General features: G+C 37.5%; 1 protein-coding gene across 2 annotated transcripts in view; it reads left to right on the top strand.

Moving 5' to 3' along the window:
- The window catches only part of LOC114473697 (transmembrane protein 132C-like), a 237,304-nt gene that overhangs the window by 171,824 nt on the left and 46,427 nt on the right, over nt 1-19,053 (top strand). For both annotated transcript variants that reach the window (XM_028463464.1, XM_028463465.1), the window contains one exon: nt 6,263-6,452. In XM_028463464.1, coding sequence (XP_028319265.1) covers nt 6,263-6,452 — 190 coding nt within the window. The remainder of the gene's footprint in view (nt 1-6,262; nt 6,453-19,053) is intronic.

Below are 19,053 nucleotides of genomic sequence, written 5' to 3'. Positions count from 1 at the left end.
AACGATCAATTTAAAATACCCATCAAAGATATATGAATGGAAAAAGGAGTTAAAAAGACTTATACCAACTGTTCTCCATACATTTTCTCATCATCTACGGCTTTAATGTAGACCAGGGGTCACCAACCTTTCTGAAACTGTGAGCTGCAGTATTTCATAGGTACTGAATAGTCCAAAGGGCTACTCGTTTGAAAAGCACTTCTTAAATACTAAATGTTCACAATTTAACTTTAGTTAGAAGGTAAGGTGATAAGGAAGGCTAGCAGTAACATAAAAAATAGGAGATGTTTAAGTTTCAACATGCAATGTTTAGACTCAAACAACTTTGAACTAATCGTATAACAAATAACATTTGTAAAATGTAACAAATGTCATATTTTATATTATATGTTTCAGTGAAAATAAACATTTATTTACATGGCAATTTAATACTAAAACTTCATCACGTGCAGCAGTATTTAATTAACTCTTTCAGGGCCAGCCATTTTCAAAATTTCTACCAGGTCAGTGCCCGCCGTTTTAGAGCATTTTGACTCATTTTTAAAGACACAGAATGTTTTGTAAGATTAAAGTCTCTAATTTAATCAGAAAAATTATTTTAATTTCTAGCTTGTTTCGTTCTTCCGTAATCAGCAGTTGAATAAAGGCAGGTGTCACACAAATCGCCAGCTTGTGACAAAAAGCTGAGAAAAAATATAACTGAAAAACGTTAATGACTGAAGCATTTTTTGCTTGAGGGACCCCTCAACATTGGATTCTATAATAAAACTACAAAAACAACACTGAGACCGGGCTTTTGATGGCAACATTATTATTATTTTGTAATCTGGGTCAGAATTGAATGAATTTCTTACTGTATTATGGCCGTCCTCCGAGTCTCTCCCCCCGTCAGTCTCCATACACGCAACTTCCTCCTCCTCCCAGACTTGCCCCGTTTTTTTGATTGTTTCAACTCATCGTTGCAACACTCTCATTAGTCCATTTAGGTTCCACACGTGCTCTGGTCGAGTGTGTGCTGCTGTGAGCTGCTGAGAACTTCAGCATCAACTCTTGTAGTGTAATTTTCTGTCTCGTAAACTCTTTTCCTCTTCCTCTGACCTCTGCCCATCACGGGTGATCTCTCATCCAAAGGTGGGCTGCTGCCACCTACATGTTATCAGCTGGTCACTACATCATTGTACAAGTTAGATAGAACTTTGTCACACTGTCTCCAAGCAATCCCAGTCGAAAAACACAATTCACATCTATAGATGTGAATGGCACTCAATAAGTTAACTATTAACTAGATCTGTCATATGTATTTATATTTGTGAGTTTGAATCTTGGAAAGTAAATCAGATTTTAGATGGAGCTCATTGGTGACTAGCGCTCCTGAGGGTACCTCACATGGTCCATTCGGGCTACCTGGTGGTAGTGACCTTGGATGTAGAGAATATCATGGTACATGTTTGATTTTGATTTCAAATTGATACAAATGACTATAGAATCATTGTCTTATTACTTGTATACTAAGTGTCAGGTTCTGTTTGGGTTCTAGTTTAACTCTTGTCTGTGTTTCAGGTATTCCTGCTTGTGGCTCCACTCCCCAGTGATGTCTGTGTGCTTGGTTGGTGACTGATTAGCTCCCTCATGTTTCCACCCAGGTGTGGCCCATTCCCAAATCAAGTTTCCCTCACTATTTAGCTGAGTGCTTGGACACAGTATAACTGCTAGATCATTGGAGTTCATCCTATTCTCCTTGTATTATTCAATATTTAATACAGGCAATTAGTCTGGAAGTGCTTACCAGGTGTTTGAGTTCATGTGGCTGAGTGGGGCGGGACAAACACCCGCAGCGTAACCAAATGAGGACCTGACAACAATAGCGCAACAAGCGTACGGAAAAAGCAGAGGAAAACAGCTTGTAGTATGGTACAGACTAATGGTTTTAAAGCCTCTTCTTGTTGTGGTTTCAACAATAAATCCAGGTGTTTTAAAATAGAGCAGAGTTTCCGTGTCGGCCGCCATGTTTGTTTTGATACTGCTTGTCGCAGGCGATACGACCTTTTTTCCTGTTCGGCTTTTATTGGCTCGATTGACTTGATCTACCCGTAGAAACGGCGGCATTACCAGACCCACTTTTTTTCCTTACAAAAAGTAAGGAAGTGGGTGTGGCTTCGCCAGGTTAGCAGTCCGGTGTGGACACTTGGCTCATTCCTGCCTAGTGAGTCTGAACAGGAAAAGGCAGGTCATTCATTTCAACAGCACAATGCAAAAAATCTGCTATTTTCTTTTAGAAATTCAACAGTCATACTTTCTGACAACATATATTTTAACTGCCTCCTATTGTTTTTGGGTGTAGATCAGCCTTTGTTAAAATGTTGTCTGCAGACCACTATGGGTCTGTAAGTAAAACTTGAAAAATCACAATTTCCTGCAAAGGAATCATAAACATCGTGAACTAACAGTGAATTGTGTTGCACGTTCACTCAGGATATCATACTTTTACTTCAGAATTCTGCTTAGCTTTGACTTAAAAAAGACTGACACTTATTTCCTTGTATACACGCACCTTGAACCAAAGACGTTCAACTTAGGAAACTGCTGTTTGTTTTTTGTTTTTTTTTTTTAGGTGAAAACATTGTCTCACCATGAGAAAAAAGTTTTGTTTCCGACACAATTAACCTCCTGCAACAAATGTGGATTGCTTATCTCCTTAATGATGATGCTGCCCTGCAGCGGCTGTATTTTTGCAGTAGGTATCTACAGAGGCCATTAGTGAAGATGCACTTTTAGCCTGCTGTGGTTACGAAGATATATATTAATGCACACGTGCCTGTTTTCATTCCTTTGTGTGTGTGTGTGTGTACTGATGATAAAGTAAACATTTTCTGCAGATATTCACCTGTAGTCATCCCAATCCTACAGCGCCCTGGAGGTGACATGGATGAGAAGTAAAAAAAGGGGATAATTATCTCTGCATCCCGACTTACTAACTCGGGGTCCGAGAAAATTAAGTCGGTGCCCGAGATAGACTGTGGTAACACCATCAGCGGTTAAAAACTAGATTGTCCATTTACATTGTGTATTGGGGCCCCAACTTAAGTATCTGGGACCCTGAGTTACTATCTCGGGATCCCGACTTAGTAAGTCTCATCCATGTCACCTCCAGGGCTCCGTACATTCCAAACCCTCTCTGCAGTTATTTGGAAGCATGTTTGGTGTGATTTGGTGGATTCTGATGGTGGGACATCAGCCGCTCTAACTGAAAGGCTTTTTCTGCCTGACCTAGAATTGCTTTTCAAGCTTTTTTGTCCAAAATGATTTCTTGCATCCAAAACAGTTCTTTCTTTCACTTTTTTTTTTAGTACCAGAATGGATCTTTTAAATCTGCACTTTGAAGTGAGGCCTGCATCTGAAGTTCAAACATCAGGGGGGAGTTGTGGGAGATTTAAATACAAGCTTGGCCAAAATATGTTCAAGGAAAACCTTGAATCTGCCACCAGCATCCCCCCCTCCTCATGCTCATTTTGGGTTCTCTCCAGGCGGGCTTTAATTGTGGGAAACCCAAACAACAAACAGAATATTTCAGAGCAGAGCATAAAACAGCATCATGTGTAATAATAATAAAGAGCTTTTCAGCTCCAAATGTTATTTTCCTTTAGTGCTGTCTTCTGTTTAATGATTTAAATCCATATGGTGACTTTGAATTGCGTTTCATTTGTTCCATCTGTCGCCCAAAGAAGAAGTACCTCACTACCTCACTAAGCAGCTTTTTGATCCCCATGTGATAATTGTGTTTTTCAAGGTGGCGTGGACTGCACGTCTATTTGCATGTTGAAAAAGGTGTTGCATTGAGCTCTGACGGCGGTAAATAACATAGGAGTGAGTAGCAGGAGCTCAGTCCAGCCATGCATTGAATGAATCAAATGATGTTGCATTCATTGTTTTTTAAATTATCTGTACTGAAGGAAAATCATTTGCTTGACTTTGGACATTTCTGCAAAAGGAACTCTCTATGGTGAAGTTTTTTAATGCAGTGACTTTGCTTCAGGGTTGGAGTCAATTACATTTTTCAATTACCATTACATCTTCAATTATCCATGTTTGATTACAACTAAATTACGATTATCATTCCTCCCCTGAAAGTCAATTACAATTACGTTCTCAATTACTAAAGTCCAACTACAATTCATCACAATTACTGAGCTTGAAATAAATAGGCCCACAAAACGTAACCTTCCTCTTGTGTTCGCTTTCAGTTTGACCCATGTCTGAAATCAGCTGTAAAATACACTAAAAAATATTATCTATCATCTGCTTGGCTTCTCATCTCTTGGTGACCTTGTTAGGCTTCCTAATCAATGAAAATATTGGTATTAATATTTTTGGTGTGAGCATCTGAGCCTTTTTTTTGTGTGTAATTATAACCCTTGAAATTTCTTTTAAATGATCCTTAAAATGATCCTGAAAATAACTGACAGCTAGGGGGAAAAGTTGATTTGAAAAATACCATAGAACACTTACATGGTTCCACAGTTTTGCGTTTAATCGTAATTTCCATGCCAATCACAATTACAAAGTCAATTAAAGCCGAGAGCAGCGTCTAAGGGTCTGAAGGAGTGGCCGTGGTAGGTATCCCAAGTGTATCAAATATGAGACTGTTTGAACTTTGTATATGAGAGTTATAGCGGTTTTCTATTATGGCGTGCAAAATGGCGCCAGTCAAAAAAACCCAGTATGAAAGGGAAAACCAGTTAATGCAAATCCATTGAAAAATAGCCAAGATACAGCAGTTAGAATGTGATGGTGAAGGATTTTTCAGTGACATTATAGGCCCCTCCCACTGATCACAGAATGTTTTTTCTTCATCAGCAACCTGCTCCCATCTTATAAGATTCATCCAACACTATTTTGAAGTCAACGCGACATACCATCTTTTTGCTAGAGCTGTTAGCATTGGACACCACTAAAAGTGGCGCCCTCTGAGAACGCAAGGCATGATGGGTAATTTTAACATTAATTCTTGTTTACTGATGGACAGTCATCATGTGTATCAAATATGAGGTGATTTGAACTTTGTATATTAGAGTTATATGCATTTTTCTATTATGGCGTGCAGTAGTTCCAAACAGTGAACATGACCGTAAATGGCTCCGTCGAAAACGCAAGGCATGATGGGAAATGTTTCAAGGCGTTCATAAATAGGCCTGGGCAAATGTCATTAGTGTGAAATTTGAGACTGATTGAACTTTCTGTGTCGGAGTTATGGGTTTTTTTAAATTGTGGCGTGCTTCAGAAATTAGCATTGCAACTTTGCGGTGGCGCCACGACCAAACCGTTAGAGATACTCAAATTCTTTCGATGATTTTTAATCTTCAGTGGGTCCTAAATGTTCTGGCTGAGTTTGGAGCGAATCAGATGAAGTCCCTCACACTAGTTTGCGCAAATGCGTTTTGTCATTTTTTACCTTTGACTCGAGATGGCTGACTTCCTGTTTGGTTTTGGGCGTGGGTCATCGTATCTTTTTGTTCATCTTGGGGTCAAGAATACATGTGGCAAATTTTGTATGAATCGGGCAGTTCCATCGTATTTTTGGCATCTGTGCTCGCATTTATTTACCGATTTTTTTCATTGTGCCAAAACATCTAATTGTTCAGCAGGCCTGAGGTGCGTGCAACTTTCAGTGAGACTTTGGGCATTCTAAGGGGGTAAACCAAAAATACCAAAGAAAAGCAAAAACAATAGATTCCTACGGCCAGTATGGCCTTCGGACCCTAATTATCTGAATTCAATTACAATTCAATTACGATTACAACAGCAACAGATTTTTTCAATTTCAATTACAGTAGTAATTATGCCATATTGTAATGAATTATCCATCCATCCATTTTCAGACCCACTTGTTCCTGTTTTTTTGGGTCACGGGGTAATGAATGATCAATTACGTAATTACAATTATAACTGACCATAACCCTGCTTTGCTTCATATGGAATTTTGAGTTTTAGAGAAAGAACATTTTGTGCCCCTGCTGTTAAAATGGAATTCTTATTTTCTTTGACAAGATTGATGAACATTAAAACATCTTATCACATCCTTGTCTTTACTAAATGTATAAAATATAGTTACTGAGTCTTATTCCTGCTCTGTCGTCTTCCCCTCTGCAGCATTCTCATATTTTCAGTCCAACGTCACCTGCTTGGGCTTTTCTGATTGCTCTGTATCGCACTCTGCTGTTCCCAACTTTTCTTTTTTATCTAAATCCACTCTCTTGATTTGCAGAGTGGAGGCGGCTGGCTATCAACGAGTGCTGCAGGTGGACCTGGAGGTGAACGGGCTGATGGGAACCCAGGCAGGCAGGGAGGTGACGTGGCAGGTGGAGTATCCACTCACACGCACTGTGACCAGTGAAGTCCAGACCATCATCCGCCTGGCAGCGCAGGACCTGGGGGGTATCGTGCCTCTGGCAATGGTGTGTGTGTGTGTGTGCGCGTGTGTGTGCGTGCGCTGGTGCGTGTGTGTGTTAAACTACTTCAAGTATTATTATTTTCAGTAGCAATCAAATTGAGTTTCCACAGTAAATATGATGTTAATAATCAGTCTTTTTATTGAATAAACTTGTACATTGTTGACAAAATACGACATTATTAATACACAGGTTGTATTATCTCCTATAACACCAAGAAAAAAACGTCTGCACATACCAAATAATAGGACAAGTAAACTGCAAAGCACAGAAAAACTCATTTTACAATGATGATCATTTTAACTAAAAAGAGAACGTATCTAAACTAGAATGATGAAGTAATGGCATTTGGCATTTTTCTTTTATTATGATTCTATGAGCTCAAAGAGTTGCTCAAAATCTATTTAGTAGAAATTATATAAGTGTTTTAGAAAAAATATAAATCAATTTTAATACAAACCAGAAAAAAAATTGATAAACCCTCATACAAGTGTTTTCGACTCTTTGAAAAAAATGTAATTACATTTTTAATTAATTCATTTTATTATTAATCCGATTGAGCAAAGTATCACATTTAGAAGATAGTGCAGTGTACTCAGAATTTTATTGCTTTGATTAATTGATTCGGTTCGGAAAAAGATAATTATTAAAGGAGCTAAGGTTATATATTCATATTCAATGCATATTCAACAACCAGCTGGATGACTTACTATATCTCATGGCTCTTAAATGAACAATATTCGTGACAATGTTATGTCATGATATACCAAGTTTTTTTTTGTTGTTTTTTTTTAGACAATATTAATAAATAAATATTTCTTCCCAGAAGATATATATATATATATATATATATATATATATATATATATATATATATATATATATATATGTATCACGGTTTGATACGTACCTATTGAGGTCACGGTTCCGTTCATTTCTGCTACAGTATGGAACAAAACATAAATTTGCTTGTTATTTATTCAAATTACAATACCTGGTACAATACTCAGAAGCTCACCTAAGTATCATGATAAATTCAAAATAACCAAACATTTAGTCCCAACCCATCAATATTAGATGTTCACCAAACTTTTTTTGCGCTAAAACCGCGGCACAAAACCGAATTGAAGAACGATCATCTTTTCTTTTTTTCCACATATTTTAATACAAGTCACAGTTTCCTGCACTCCACACTCAACACTCTTTATCGAAATAACTTTCCCTTCTTTCTGCGCTTTTGCCACACGTCACATTAACTGATAACAAGTCCAGTCTGCCTCACTTTACCTCCTGAGACCTGCAACCACACCGTACCACTGCACTCAACTAACCCTATATCTGTAATGGCCCTGCTGTGTCATGGTGAGTTAAAGTAAGGACTGTGAGGGCGTTCACACATCTTTATCACGTTTTCAGCTCCTCTCACACTAAGTGTCCCAATTTTAGGACATCCAGCAGGACTGTGATCCATCGTACCCATACAGACAAGACAGCCAAGGTTTTAGATTTTTTACTCTTTAACTGTGAAGTTGTGAGTTAGCTGACCTAAAAACAACTGAGCATGTTTAGCATTAGGGGCAACACCAACAATAAAATATTTCATTCATGTAATAAAGAAGTGCTTTAAATAAGATTTTATGATACAATAATTTGACAGCATTTTAGAATTATTTCTAGATTTCTGGGGGCCAATATGCTGCTTAGGGGTCCTAGTTTATTAAACTACATGATATGATTAAAAACCCACTAAATAGTTCACAAACTACTACCATCGATTACACTAAATAGTCACTCAATCAAACAATTAATAAATCAAACTTTATTTATGTAGCACCTTTATTACAAATTAAATTTTAGATCAAACTGCTTCACAGAAATTTGCTAATGTGACTGACAAAAGTTAAAATGATAGAGACTGATGCACACAAGTAAGTCAATAAATTAATTAAAAAGATGATCAAATAAGAGAGACAGATCAAAACAAAACAGAGAAGGGAAGATTTTTTTTTCTAAAATAGAAAACTAAAAATAGCATAAAAGCATTAAAACCCTACAAAAAAAAAAAAAAAAAAAATCATAAACCACTACAAAAAAGCCAGACTGAATAGATACATTGTGATACTGTTGGCTCCTCTCAGCTGTTCCGCCATCTTGGAGCATAAAAACTAAAGAAGAAGTCTCCAAACTTTTTAGTTTTGCTCTATGGAACAGTTAAAATAGTAGTACCAGTGGATATGAGGGTCCAGCTGGGTTCATAAACTAAAATCATCTCTGATAGGTAGTCTGTGGCGAGACGGTGTAATTTCAAAATCAATACCATAACTAACAGGCAACCAGTGCAATAATTTTAAAATAGGAGTAATGTGTGCTCTCCTTCTGGTCTTGGTGAGTATTCTTGCTGCACAATTTTAAATGAGCTGGAGTTGATTTATTGTATTTGTTGGTAGACCAGAAAGGAGAGCATTACAGTAGTGAAGCCTGTTGGTGATAAAAGTGTCCATTAATTTCTCAATTTGGCTCAGAGAGAGAAATAGTCTAATTTTTGCAATATTTATTTAACCGATAAAATGCTGTTTTTGTGAACCCCTGCACACGCGCCTTAAAGTTAACATCATAATCAAAGATCCCCCCAAGGTTTCATGGTTCCTGACATGGGTTTAGTTCTACTTTGTGAAGTTTGTGGTCAGTTTCTCTCTCTGAGCTTTTGTTCCGATAAAAAAACTTATTCTATGTCCTGGTTTAAGTGCAGAAAATGATGTGACTACCATGCTTTTATGTGTAAAAGTGAATCTATTTCTCTGGGGTCATCAGGAGACAAGGCCACATAAAGCTGAGTGTCATCAGCATAGCTGAATAAAAGAGATTCAGTGTCTCCTGATTACACCACCCAGGAGTAACATGCACAAGTTCAAAAGTAATGGCCCTAGGAATGATCCTTGTGGTACTCCACAAGTTATACTGTTCGGAGGTACAGTCTTCAATAAAAACAAATTATTTCCTGTCCCTCAGATATGAAGCAAAGCATTTCAAAACATTTCATGTCCCATTGCGGTGATGTGTCCTGAAATTTGATTTAAACATTTCTAGTGAGTTATTTGAGTTTATATCATAACAACCTGGCAACCTCTCCTGTTGAAAATATTGTTTAGCCACTCATGTCACATACAGTAATTAACCATGAGAATACAAGGAAATAATCATCCTCATAACAAAAGTGCTCAAGTCATTTTTTTGGCCATTTTCATATTTTATGCCTAACTCATGTTCAATGCAAAAATGGAACAGTTTTATTTTTGTTTTTACTTAAAATGACGAAAAAATAATAGGTAATTTTATTATGAGGTTTCAACATGTTGATAAATTAAACAGATATTGTAGTGGCACTCGGCTCGTTCCTCTCATGTACCACCGTGTAAACCGAATCTTTAACACCACGTTTCTGACGCGAGCGACCGGACATGACAAGCTTCTTCTTGTTTTAAACCTTTTAGTTAACAAAATAAGAAAAAGATTACCAAATCTGCTTCCATCACTTATTCGGCTCAAAAAGTAAAAACACATGATTGACGTAAGTTACATCCAATCACCGTTAAAAGTTAGGAGTGACGTCATAACACAGTCAGCAAATATGAAACGTTTTAAACACACAAGCACATCCCTAAATTATGCATTTTAAACTAATATAAAACATATGAATTATGATAAACATAAACATGTCATTCCAAAAAAATGTTAATATTTAAACACAAATATTACTATTTTTAAAATAGTATCTTTATGGCCCTTACAGATATGACTCCTCAAATGAAACCTAGGACTCAGCTTTGCGGCCCCCTAGTGGTTTTTGGGGCTGTATGTAATTGCATAGTCTGCATATAGCCAGAAACAGCTCTTCATTAGGACTGGAATAAAGGATTATTTTTTAAACGATTAATCTAGCGATTATTTTTGAATGAATCGATTATTGATTATCTCCCCATCAATTGACTAAAACTAATTTTAATATAAGAAATGTAGCTGGAAGCACACAGGTTTAGTTTTAGTGGTTGAAACAATTTTTCTTTATAGAGTTTGAAGAAAAACGAGACGCCTTTTTTTTTTCTCCTTCTTTTTATGAAGACTGACGAGAAGTAAAAGTTCAACAAAAGGTCAAACACTTTCTAGTTTTAGCTCTTTTTCCTATTTTGTGTCTGATATTCGTGTGTGGACCTAAAATATGGGTCTTCCTAGAAAAAAAGAACACAACTATTCCCATTCACTTTGAATGTTTCTAACACTGTTTGCATTTTTTAATTTTTCCTTGAGCTGATTTATGCAGCTCTGCCTACTGACTTCAGTGAGTGTTCATTTTTAAAGTCTAATCATAACATATTCAGCAGGTGGGTTCAGATTACTAATTACGCTACGATAACGACTATGGAAAATTAATAAAGGGATGTGCCAAGTAAAGATAAATAATGTTCCATTGCGATAAAAGGAGGAGATAGAAAAATTGATGCTAAATTAAAATATTTTCCAACTCTTTAGGAAGTTTAATAATAATAATTTGGTACTGCCACAGTTTACGACAAAAAAAAAACAAACAAAAAAAAAAAGAAAACGCATTTGATGGAAACGTGTAATATTTGTTTTAAACTGTTTCTGTGAGAAAACACCTTTTTAACCCACAGTAGAAGAATATTTGATATTTTTCCTTTTATAATAGTAAAAGTATTCAAACTTTCTATGAATGAGAGTAAATAATATTAGACTTTTGCATGCTGCCATTGTGCTTGCACTGGTTTTGTCAGGATGTTTCACTTTCTTTCTAAAGTCCAAAGACATTTCTGTTTTTGGGGGTTTTTTTTATTGAGTTTGTGAATAACCTGTAGGTGTGAGTATTAGCCAACAAACTCCTGCAAACCTGTGCAGGATAAAGTAAGAAAGATAAAATGAAGAGGAAAAATGTGAATATTACTTTAAAAACATATACAGTTTGAAACCAGTTTTCATTTAAAGTATAATTAGTCTAGTTTTTTAACCTTATATAAAAATGTGTTTATGTCTCATTTTTCCTGTGAAAGGAAATGCTCATGGAGGGTGATCAATATCTTTAACCGTAGTGCACTCCTTTAAATTTAACTTGTGTACACAAATAGTCCGTCTCATAAAAGTCCAATAAAAATGTACTGCATGAATTTTTTTTTTACTTCCACTGCGTTTTAACTACCTCAGTCCTATTCATAAATATTACATTTATTTTCATTTTCAAACCCTTTTTATGTTTGTTTGTATTTTTTTTATCACAAGAACCTCTATTTTTTTCAGCAGGAAAAACACTGAATATGCAATATTTCCAAAAATGAGGGTAAGAGTGAAATACTTTTGTTGAAAATAATAAAGCCTTGACCGTGTCATTAATTGATTTGAATGCATGCATGTATTAATTGAAAAAGCATTTTGATATGTCATGGTTACAGCATACCCCCACCTAGCGCCCAATGTAAGTCGGAGAGATCCCCTCGACCCTGACAAACAAGAACAAGCAGGTCTGAAATTGGAAGGATGGATGGATGAATGGTTACAGTAAATAAAAAATATGTGGTTACAATGGGAGCTAATGGGGCAAATTTGGTCACATGGTTGCAAAGGGTGCTTTCACACATAGTCCGGTGGACTCGGTGTGGTCCAGGCGGGGAATCTGCAACATTGTTGCATTTTAATTTGGTCCAGTACATTTTACCACGTTCTATTTGCCAAGCGCACCAAACTTCCTGAACAACGTCACGCAGGCAAAATGGACAGAATACTTCAGCCTCCAGTGCCGTGACGATGTGGCGCTGCCCTGTCACTACTGACAGTCGCGCCATTACATCCATATATTAGGTCTCTCTTCCTATGTTTTCCAAAGGGAATCCTAAAACAATCCCAGCAGAAAAGTCATTAATAATAATTCAAAATAACCAATAATCACACGATTCCACAACCTGCGCTAATGCTCTACATAAACACAGAGATGACTCCGTTTCGTCTCCACCTGTCAGCGCTCAGAGCCGTCATATCACCGGTAACTTACTATATAATATATACTTAATATACGCAGATAAAACAGAGCAGTCAAATGTGCAGCCTTCGCTGATCATGTGAACAGTTTGGGGAAACAGAGATGAGTGACGTGACATGTTGTTTTTTTTGTGTGTGTGTGCTGACAAAGACGTCTCTGAAAATGGATGGATGGATGGATGGATGGACGGATGGATATTTGTGTGTGTTGCTGCTGGAGCACTGGGCTGTGAATGTGTGCTCGTGCCTGCTACCTGACGGCAGGCACATGGCACAGTGGCTGCTGCTGCTGTCACTGATGGAGTCGCTTCGTTAAAGTCCTATGTTTGGTCCTGGTTGCTTTCTCACATGGTTAAAGACCACACCATGTTTCGCTTGAGCTGAACCGAGACCTACCTACATTTTTCAGAGGACCAGAGTTCACTTGTTGGCTCCGTACGAGAGTTTCAGTGAGGAAGCGAAGCTGGGCCTTCTCTCAGTTCTTTCAACCATAGGGGCCTTATATGAACATTCACACCTGTTATTAATACTCAGCGTAATATCTTTAAAAATGTCAAATCACCAGATAAGTAAGAAAAAGGTAAATATATTGGATTAATATGAAGTTGTTTGTTTAAATAGTAAGATATTCTGTATATTTTACCAATTGCCTCAGTATTCTATGAAATAAACCATACCAATGTTTGATGTTTTCTGAATCTAATGTTTAAGAGAACTCACATATCCTCAGGGAACATACTAGATGCTGCAATGGCGGTCCAACCAATACGTTACTGCTTTCAAACAGAAATAAGTGAACATTTTTTTTGTCAAAACCTACCCTATCACCCAGAGGAAAAGCTTTGGTATTGTTTCTTCAACAAAATGTCACTCATTCAAAAAGCTCGAAGGTGGCAACTGAGAAGTGGAGTCTTTATCTCAGAACCAAAAAAAAAGTCAGAGTTTTTTTTTTTTTTTTTTTTATGGGCTTAAAGGAAAATTGCAGAGAACGTGTGAGCTTTTACAGCTTCCTCCTGTCAGCGGATGATCTCGCTCCTGCTGTGTTTTTCCTCTCTGTGTTTTTAATAGTAAGGACAGCCATTGTAGCTCTCTACAGTACATTCCTTTAGATATCATAGTCATTTTATTCATAGCCTCTGAAACTCACTCCATTTCAGAGTCAATGACATTAACTTTGTATTCACATTCTCAGAACATTACAGCCAGAGCTATTATCAGGATACGCCACATTAACTGCACTTTTTTCTTGCTAAGCATCTGGAATTACAACAATTAGGCCAAATTCTCTCTATTGTGCAATTGTTGGACAGATAGTGACAAAGCCGAGCCAACTAGGACGACTGAATTTAAAATAAGCCGTGTCGTGATGACGATAGGGACAAGTACTCAGCAAAGTTAGCCTTAAATCATTAAGTAGTCACAATGCTTTGGAGGATAAGGGCTGTATTTCTATCCTTCTGTCACAGAAATGGGAACTTTGTTACACAATGACCAGCAACACCAATCACGTAATGTGCATTTGGGTTCTCTGCTAGCATGCAAAATGTGCCATGCAGTGTTAGCCATCTGCGTAAAGGCATACAGGCACTTCTAGATTCATTAAGTCTTTTGTAGACATATAGGGCTCTACTTTAAAGCTTCATTATCCTCCTGTTCTTTTTGAATACATGAATCCTTCTTACTATATCACTTTACCGGCTGGGTAGTGAGCTCATCACCTTAGACTGCTAGTCAGAAGGAAAAAAAGGGGAAAAAAACTGAATACAAAGCCTGACATGTTTTTACTATTTAGTTTCATACAACATTATTAGGTCGAAGTTTTAGTTGAGATCACATTGCGTGTGCGTCCGTGTGTGCATGCGTGTGCGGGCAGGTGTAGATGATAGATGGATAGATCAGGTAGCAGACTGTGCCAACAACTCCACAACTTCCTGACACAGCGTTTCTTTCAGTCCCTCCAACCGTTGCATTCCTAACGTAAGAGAATACTTGTCATGAAACCCTCATTTTTTTAATAATCTCAAGGCCTCCCAGACAATTTTAAATTGTAAATAATAAACGTGTCCTTGTAGTAAAAGGTCCGTATGTGTCAGAATTTAGAAACTAGGTTAAAACTGGCACACACCTAATGGACGTTTGAATTCTTGAAACCCAGTTGTTAGTTCAGAATAGTTACCTAATGTGTTTCCTCGATCGTCAGCAGAAGCTGTGTGGAAGCGGGTCTCAAACAAGATTTTTAGTATGGATGCTTGTGAACATGAAAGTGTTAAATATATGAATACTCATATTATTAATACCAAAATTTAAAATTAGATATGAATATATTTCTAAATGGTGTCAATACTGCTACCTGGAATAGAACAAAAATTGAACAAGAAAATATCTCAATATGAGTTAGAAAAGCAAGCAAAACATTGCTCATCATTCACTTTTAAATTAGGCTAAAGACTTTTAATGATATACCATAACTTTAATTTTAAGAGAATGACGATATAATGGACCCCAATTCTAGATTTATAAGGGTTTTCTGACCAATTTCAATTATGTTGGTTTTTACAATATCTGTGTTATGAAGTTTGTAGAAGTTATTAATATTTTTGTCTTTCCAAGTTTCAGAATTGGTAGGTTCTGTCTCTTAAAGAAGCAGAGGGCAGGATTTGAGGATTTATTTTTATGCTAATGGATGATGAAGCGCTCGAAACTGAAGAGAATGAGTTCACACATATTTCTACCTATTGCCTTAAAAAGATTGTGTGATTCATTTTGTACTGCTTTCCAGAGTCTGAAGTTTGACTCCACAAAAAGTTCTTAGAGTCATTTGTGAACAAAAAGAATGATAGAGATAGCTTCTCCGTGTGTAAATTCAACGCGTTCACATGGCAACCTCCTGTATGTATGCTATTTAGAGATTAGAATAGTGTGCTGACAGCTGATCAGTGGTCAAGTGGTTAATGCGGCGGAAGTATGGATTTAGTTTTTTCTCATTGACGCAGGGTTGATTCCCAGTGGAAGCGAGTCAAATGTTTATTTACTTTTATGAGACAAATCATATATGTGTTCATTGTTTTATTGTTTCATCACTTTATACAGACTGAGAATTCTGTAAAAATACAATAAAAACACATAGGGTTGTAGAAGTGCGAGATTCATAACTTCCTGTTTACAACAGCCGCGGTGAGTCCACTTTGCACCGAGAAGTCCGGTGCTATGCATGTGACGAGTCCGCACACAGCTGCAAACACAATCACATATTAACACTTTAAACAGTTGTACAACGTAAATAAAAGCTACTCTGCATCGACGAGGGCAGCTTAACACCCTGGTCCTCTTTGACCACATCTAAAAACTATGACACTGGTACTTCCGCATTCAGAACGCCGCAACTATAAATATCGGTGCATCCTTTCGCCAAACTCGGAAATGATGCGTACATATAGCCCATTCCATATGTATTGAAAATGATGGTCCTGTCACAACTTCAAATTATCTGCATTTCTAAAACCACAAACCAATTCGTTGGACTTAAGCCCGGACACATGAGACAAGAAAGGCCCGGCTGTCTGTCGCTTGAAAACAGGCTTTAAACTTTCTCTTGAAAAATAAAAAGAAAAACTTTAGTTCCTGTTGATCTTTGGCGAAAGTAGAATTCACACCCTTTACCAAGTGTGAATCTTCCTAACTGTGAGCATGAGGCAGACTTTCAGAAAAAAAGAGAAACACTCCAGATAAACAACACACATGCTGAGTGTGTGCTCCCAACAGAAGGCCGACACTCAAACTCCATCCCAGTGTGCCACCCAACATGTCCCGACTGTCTATCCACGAGTGTCACTCATGCTTTGCTCTGAAGCTAAGCCTGTCCATTCTGTCATTGGTTGTTTACTTTTTGGCTGGCTTTATTCACTTGTACACACATGCACACACACACAAAATGTCTGTCTGACTTGAGTAATGTATCTTTTTTCTTGAATTTAAAGAGAAGATTTTAAGTCCAGTGCCACTTTTGGTTCATTCTAATCAATTGTCCTACCAACAGATGAGTGAAAGGGCGTCAGATAACTGCAGGCATGATCAGGAACAGACAATGTATCACTGCGGACTTTGGCATTTCCTATCCTAATGTTTGAACGAGACATGTGGGGCAGAAAAACTAACAAAAGCTTAATGTCTAATCTTACTGAAAGTATACCAAGCTACACAATAACAACATCAAACAAATTGCCAGACCAGTTATAAATCAATATGTAATTAATGAACAGTGTATAAATCACAGCAGGCCCTGATTTGATAATCAATAGTGGTATTTCGTACTCCCAGTCATGGCAGAATGCCCTCAAAGTATCCCAAGATCCAAATTTGCCAATACTGCAATTGTAACTCCTTAGTCAACCAGAGCTAATCTTTTTAAAAACAAAAAGGCTAATTATTGTGCTCAATTCATCCTTACAGTTGTGTAGGTTTGAAGAACCATACCCTCAATGACTGACAGTATTTTCACATATGGGGAGGGGGGAAAAAAGCTATTTTTCCATCTTTTTCGCTGGTTCAATCACATCCTTGGTGATTCCACTTATCAGCACCTCTCCGCTGCTTCTGTCTGACTTCAGTATCACAGAGCAGAATAAATTGGCTGCTCGACCATTTTCTCCAGCCATAACCGTAAAAAGATTATATTGTATGAACACTGCACTCCCATGCTATTTCTGAAATGGTGGAGGGTGGCGGCGGTGCATTGAGGGATGAAAAAAATCTTTGGGGAAGTGTGAATCCTTTCGCCCTGATTTTTATTTCACCTTGTGCAATCGGCTCATGGCTGTTACGATGTTTGTGGGCGGCAGGGGGAAGACTGCAGGTGCTAAAGGGAGGCATGTGGTTCATTGGAAAATGATACAAACTGAATAGTGGGAAACGCTGCACGTGTGTGTATAAATCCAGTATGCATGTTGGCTAAAACAAAAAAGGGCCCAGAGGAGGTTGCTGCTAAACTTGGCTGGTTAGTGAATCGTTGTAATAGCTCTGGTTTTCTGTGGGTCCACAATATCTTTCTAAAGAAAAATTATTGTTATCCAGAGTTTACACGTGTTCAGGGCCATAACCAAAACTAAACATGTCTCAAATGCTTCCTCCTATTCTTCCCTCATTTATCCCTTTGAATAGGAGTTTGTGTGTATAGGTATGGGACTGTATGAATACACAAGGTCGTGATTTCTACAGTAATTAGTTATAGTGTTAAAATCTAAACCAAAATATTGCTTTTGATTGAGCTCTAAAATAATTACCACGCTCCACCAGTAATGCATGACCTTGCTTAGTCTTTATGTTTCATTGTCTATCTTTATACAAAAAAGATTGATTAGACAACACTGTAAACATAACGTTTCAGTTTCAGTTTATTTATTTCAGTCTAGCAAAAATCCATCTATCCATTTTCAGACCCGCTTGTTCCTGTTTTTGAGGGTTGCGGGGGTCTGCCAGTGCCTATCTCCGGGGTACACCCTGGACAGGGCGCCCGTCCAACAACAATCACAAAACACAATTTAAAAATGTATAACACAAGACCGAAACAGGCAGAAGAAACTACGCATATATGCCCAACATAAATCATTAAAGATAAGAAAATACAAGTATTTAACAAAGTACAGTATATTCAAGTTGCCTTTCTCAGATAGTACTCTTGATTAATCTAAAATAATCGCCTAACAATAGTGCAAAATAGTTAGAATATCTGTGGCATGAAATAAATAGACCCACTGCTGAAGCTGATAAATTTATTTTGAAATTGTCTTTCTGCGTAGCTGTTGGTAACTTGGGTCAGATGACGCTATCTGTAGCACCACTTCTATCCCCACATCCTCTACCACCAAGAGTGGTCGATTGTCCACTAAAATAATTTATCCAGTGAGTTTTGTTCATTTGTCAGTCGTGGACTTATTCATTTTGGCTCTGAACCCTGTCATCTTGTCGGGTGTGGGTTGACGACACTGACTGCTCAGACTAACGTAGCGTCCAAAGAACCGTTGTCTGTGCTAGCTGCTACATGTTTAGCATTGAAGTGGCAGCGGAGGCTGAAAGAGCTCCAGTGATCAGCAAACTTGGCTTTTCTTTTCCTTCCGGTGTTATTATTTAAACTAAAATTAACGCCCACGAAACACAGGAACGACTTATCCTCAGGTTCTCCCATTCTTTGTTGTAGTCCTTGCATCAGCATTATGGGTATACCGGGAACTTGTTCAATGAGAAAGGTTCCGCGCTGTCCGGCGTAGAAAAAAACAAAAAACAAAAAACGATTAACTGCGTTATTTTTTTTTAGTACATTACTTTTCTGTAATTAGGTAATCGCAATTTTTGCGGTAAAGTCCCGACATTAGTAAGCTTTATTTTTTTTTCTTCCTTACAGCAGCTCAATATGCTGGAGAATGCTTTTGCAATGAGATACAGGGACTTTATAGTCATGTCATGTACTCATCCTCACAGCCTTTTTATGTTAAGTAGCTAAATAACAATCAAATGTACAACTCATTTTATATTAAGTGGAAAAAAACTCCCCCTGCCTTTAATGTGTCAT

Source organism: Gouania willdenowi, chromosome 12 (genome assembly GCF_900634775.1).
Source record: "Gouania willdenowi chromosome 12, fGouWil2.1, whole genome shotgun sequence".
NCBI classification, from domain to species: domain Eukaryota; kingdom Metazoa; phylum Chordata; class Actinopteri; order Blenniiformes; family Gobiesocidae; genus Gouania; species Gouania willdenowi.
This window is presented reverse-complemented; position numbering and strand designations above follow the sequence as displayed.